Source organism: Phytophthora sojae, assembly GCF_000149755.1.
Source record: "Phytophthora sojae unplaced genomic scaffold PHYSOscaffold_18, whole genome shotgun sequence".
Lineage (NCBI taxonomy): Eukaryota > Oomycota > Peronosporomycetes > Peronosporales > Peronosporaceae > Phytophthora > Phytophthora sojae.
Window position 1 is genome coordinate 397415 of NW_009258132.1, and position 4733 is coordinate 402147.

Below are 4733 nucleotides of genomic sequence, written 5' to 3' on the forward strand. Positions count from 1 at the left end.
ACAGCGTCATGAACGTTGCCAATATTATCGGGAGCGCTCACCTTGTGGCCACCACTAAGCGCGTCCGTGCCGATTTTTGATCCCGAAATCTCCTTGGGAAAGAATCTAAGCTCACGCCGTGTGTCCTCTTCAGCGTCTTTAGACGAATCTGCAGCTGTCGCTGTGTCTTCCCGCAGTATGGCATCCCCAACCAGACAGTCCGCCAGTTAATTCGGCGGCCTGCATCAACCTGCTCCTTTGCCAGCCGATAAAGCAGCAAGTCCTCTTCGTCCGAGAAGTCTGCCATCGGGTTGCCACGAGATCTAGAAATCTATAATGCCATACATACCATAAGATATTTGGTCTCATACTTCTTCGCCTGATAACCTACCGACCTTTCACAAAGGTCCCATCCCCATCAATGTACTCAACACCAGGTTCAAGACACTCCTACCGCCAGCAAGGCAACTAAGCCCGGCTATCGATGCCGCTGCTATAAACGCTCTCGTGGCACTGCCCAGCCAACACGAAAGCACCCCTATTAGCCTCATCGACCGCGCCAAATGCCACCGTCACGTTCGTGACCATGCCAGCGGAGACGCCCCCGATCACATCCAACACGGCCACGGTCGCCGCGGAAGCCTCCGAGACCATGCTGTTGACGGCACACACGGCGGCGCTGCGGCCGCCGTTGTGCTTGCTGCCCGAGTCGCCCGCCACCATCGCGTCCGCGTCCGTGTCCATGTCGGCGGAGACGCCGCTGAACACGTCCACCAAGGCCACAGTCACCTCCATCGTGTCCGAGACCCTGCTGTCGATGTCGCTGGCGACGCCGCTGACGCTACTACCGGCGGCAATCTGCGTGCGGACGGCCGCTGTCGTTGCGCTCGCTGCCCGATCCGAATGCCACCGTCGCGTTCGTGACCATGCCAGCGGAGACGCATCCAACACGGCCACGGTCGCCGCGGAAGCCTCCGAGACCATGCTGTTGACGGCACACACGGCGGCGCTGCGGCCGCCGTTGTGCTTGCTGCCCGAGTCGCCCGCCACCATCGCATCCGTGTCGCCGACGGCGGAGACGTTTCCGACCAGGTCCATCAAGACCATGATTGGGGGAATGCCGATGGTAGGGCGTTTCGGCGAGGGAGAACGGGTAGAGCGGTCGCGATACATAATGTCACATAAATAGACTATTGGTATTTGAAGTGGTTTACACAACATGTAAAGGCTCGCCTTTTTGGTGCCCATTTTGCTTTGGTTGATCTTTTCAAGCTTTCCCGCGCTGACATTTTTTTCCATGTCTTCGCTTTGACCAATCAAAGCCTGTCTCCGAAAATTCGATGACAGTGATTGGCTGCCAAAGTTGAACAAGAAGTGTGATTGGTGGAATTAGTTCAAATCGATCCACTGTTGTTTGGTCGGCTTGCTCGGCTTGCTCCGAATCAAAATGACCTTCTCGCATCGGAGCTCATTTCCGATTTTGCAAGCTCGATCCCAAGTGTCCCTGGCTGACCACGCTCCGTTCTTCCGGTTTCCACGCCTCGAACGACGGTGGTACACATGTGCTGGCCGTACCCATCGTTTACGGCGCGTGGCTGCCCGTGATACTATGCACGCTGCGGTCAAGTCCAGCCTGCCAGTTCGCCCCTCACTCTCCAAGTCCAGCGTCGTTGGAGTCGCCACACGCTCAGCTTCTGTGTGTCGACGCATCTGCTGCTGCTGACCGCCTGTGCTACTTGACGCGCTGACCTCGGGACGCACCGGGCATGAAGTTGGACTCGCTGTCCGTCGTGTACCCACCCGACGACCACGTCCCGCACAACCGCCGCAACAGCGCATTTGTTGTCGATAACGCAGTGCTACTAGAACTGGCGCTGGGATGGTGTCGTTTGTCCCGTAGCCCCCAACTCTCCTCACGGCATTGCCGCCGGGTGTGGCTGTCAACCACGTTCAGCTGCGAGACGCCGAGATTCCGCTACAGGACCCCGAGATGGAGCGTCGGAGGCGGCACTGGACGACTGCCCACTAGACCTGCAGGTGGACGGCGTTCTCCCGCCCTTTTTCGCTTCCAGCGATCCTCATCGACGGACAACCGCACGTAGATGCCTCAGGAGGGAGCGGGGTGCCACCGGCGACAAAGATCAAGAGAGGCTACCGCTAGAAATGGAGCGTTCGAGTCCCATCGGGGGTCAAGATGGAGCCTGAAGTCGCCATGACGACGACGTCGCAAGCGCCCAATTTGCCCAGCGACAGGGACACGCAGGCGGCATTGGCACTTGGCAGCAGTGTATCTACGATGGGCGTCACCACTGTCGCCGTGTACCGTAGTTCGGACCGTCACTATGGGGTTTGCATGGGTCAACGTAACTGTGGAGACGATGCCGAAGCCGCTACAGCACTTACATTTGGTAGCAATACTGGAGTAAATCTAAGTACCGTATGTTACCGTTGAACGCTTTGAGTACTCGTACTATTCATGACTCTGTGTAATTACACTGTATTCATCCCGCACTCGATATCCGATGCATTTTGCACGGTACCTTATCAGCACAGCTACGCTGCATTCCGCATGGCGGGCATTGAACCTGCACCGGTGGGTTCAAACTCCACCATACTAACATCACATACAACGATGAGTCGAACCACCCCATACAAAGCCTAGTACGTTCGGTCCCTTTGAACACTTCGAACATGGTCATACAAATAACAATATATTCGGTCCATCATATCCACCCAACAACGCTGATCTCTAGTACTTCATCATTCTAGATTCTGCGCTCAAGTGGAAAGATGGTTGATCGCAGGAAGGACGCGGGTAATGTAGAGGTACGTGTTTTGGCTGTTTCGGCATCGTGTTGTTATGCTAGTGCTAATACGAACGGCTATGTATGGGTAGTTGCCAGGACCAACGAAGACGCATGCAAGCGATGGAAGGCGAATTTACGGATCGTCCAAGACGCTTGAAATGGTAGTGATGACATTGTTTCGGCCGTGCTGATGCTCATCGCATATATAGTCTTTGGCTTTGTGTAGCGCCGGTGAGCAACTGGAGTTCGACAATCTGTATCCAGTATTTGTGACCCCTTCTGGGCGAGAGCGGGTAAGTTCGTGTAGCTACGCAATAACGTTTGGCTAAAGCTAATCAGTGCCTACCTGTAGAGAACCGAAGCGAGATGTGGCACGTCGATCGACATAGACGACTTCATAATTGCACTGCCAGTGAAAGAGATGAACGACCTCTACGTGGCGATTTGTCGCGGTGAAGATGACCGTGCGCACAACTTTATCTGGATGATGCGTTGGCAGGAGCCGTGCATGGAGCTGTCTGAGGTAAGCCAAAATGTGTATCGTGGCTGGTTACGGGTAATGATATCTATGTTTGATTTCGATATGAAAATGTAGATCACGCGACCGCAAATTCGGGCACGTCTAAAATGTATAAACTCCAACTTGTTGCGGTATCGCGAGGAGCAAGACGAACATATCGAGCGCTTTATCGCGATGGAGGCGGACCCTTCCACACCACACGACACCCTCATGAACCATTATAAGGAAGGCCTTGACTTGCAGAAACGCTACAACATAGTTGCCGATCTAGCCACAGGTATGGACAGAGTCGATATGCTGGCGGACCAACTCAAGGATCAAGCTCACTGGACATGCTCTTGCGAGAAGCGCGCATACCACCGCTCGCCCCAATGGCTTCAAGAGCAACCTCTCGACTTGGCACCATAAGCTCTAAGGCCGCGCTGGTTTTGGCCTCCCCGCTATCATGGGTGATATCCAGTGGATTCGCAGAGCAGGACGCTCCAAGGTGAAAACACGTTACTGAAGTTACTATGTCCTCCCCTAGTAACAGAGCTATATGCAATTAAGTTGAATGTAATATCTCAAGTAATGTTTCATCTAGTGTGAATTGATAATTCTAACGAAACCCAAAGCTGTCTGAATACAGTGATCCTTTGCTCCAGCACGTATACCCATTCCGCCCACATCCACCAAGGCCACGGTCACCTCCATCGTGTCCGAGACCCTGCTGTCGATGTCGCTGGCGACGCCGCTGACGCTACTACCGGCGGCAACCTGCGTGCGGACTGCCGCTGTCGTTGCGCTCGCTGCCCGAGCCGAATGCCACCGTCGCGTTCGTGACCATGCCAGCGGAGACGCCCCCGATCACATCCAACACGGCCACGGTCGCCGCGGAAGCCTCCGAGACCATGCTGTTGACGGCACACACGGCGGCGCTGCGGCCGCCGTTGTGCTTGCTGCCCGAGATGCCCGCAGTCATCGCGTGCTTGTCGCCGCCGTCGGAGACGCTCCGGCCAGGTCCAGGACAGCCGCCATAGTCGCCAGCGTCGCATCGGAGACCACGGCGCCGCCGCTTCACAACTAGGAAAAGCCCCACATAATCCACAAGATGGCGCTGTGATCCACGGTACTGCTCTTACTAAAAGTTTTGTTAGGGTGCTGTTCTCACGGTACTGCTTCCACTGATACTTTTGTCGATTCGCAGCGAATCACAGAGAAGCAGTAAAATGATGCCTCACGTATCTTTTTGATCGAAAGGTCGCTTCAAACCTCCCATCACGTATACTTTTGATCAGTTGGCCTCGCAAACCTAATACAGCAAAATGATACCTCATGCATCATTTTACCCCGTTTTACTTAAAGTTTGTATGGTGTCCCTTCAAACAGAAATGTATGGCGTTAACGATAGGGTTAATATTCACAAAGATCATGGACGTGTACGAGAT

At 54.5% G+C, this 4733-nt stretch overlaps 3 protein-coding genes across 3 annotated transcripts; 1 reads left to right on the forward strand and 2 right to left on the reverse strand.

The window, feature by feature from the left end:
* Positions 1-37: 37 nt before the first annotated feature.
* On the reverse strand, positions 38-286 carry PHYSODRAFT_534589 (hypothetical protein; the record flags this gene model as incomplete). Its single annotated transcript, XM_009541079.1, has 1 exon — positions 38-286. The coding sequence occupies one exon, from the start codon at positions 284-286 to the stop codon at positions 38-40; it is 249 nt and encodes an 82-aa protein (XP_009539374.1).
* A 161-nt stretch (positions 287-447) lies between these two features.
* Positions 448-1086, reverse strand: PHYSODRAFT_342591 (hypothetical protein; the record flags this gene model as incomplete). Its single annotated transcript, XM_009541080.1, has 1 exon — positions 448-1086. The coding sequence occupies one exon, from the start codon at positions 1084-1086 to the stop codon at positions 448-450; it is 639 nt and encodes a 212-aa protein (XP_009539375.1).
* A 2058-nt stretch (positions 1087-3144) lies between these two features.
* Positions 3145-3714, forward strand: PHYSODRAFT_534519 (hypothetical protein; the record flags this gene model as incomplete). The annotated part of the gene is made up of 2 exons (XM_009541081.1): positions 3145-3342; positions 3448-3714. Coding segments are annotated over 2 exons (465 nt in total), but the record flags the coding sequence as incomplete, so codon positions are not given.
* Positions 3715-4733: the final 1019 nt, after the last annotated feature.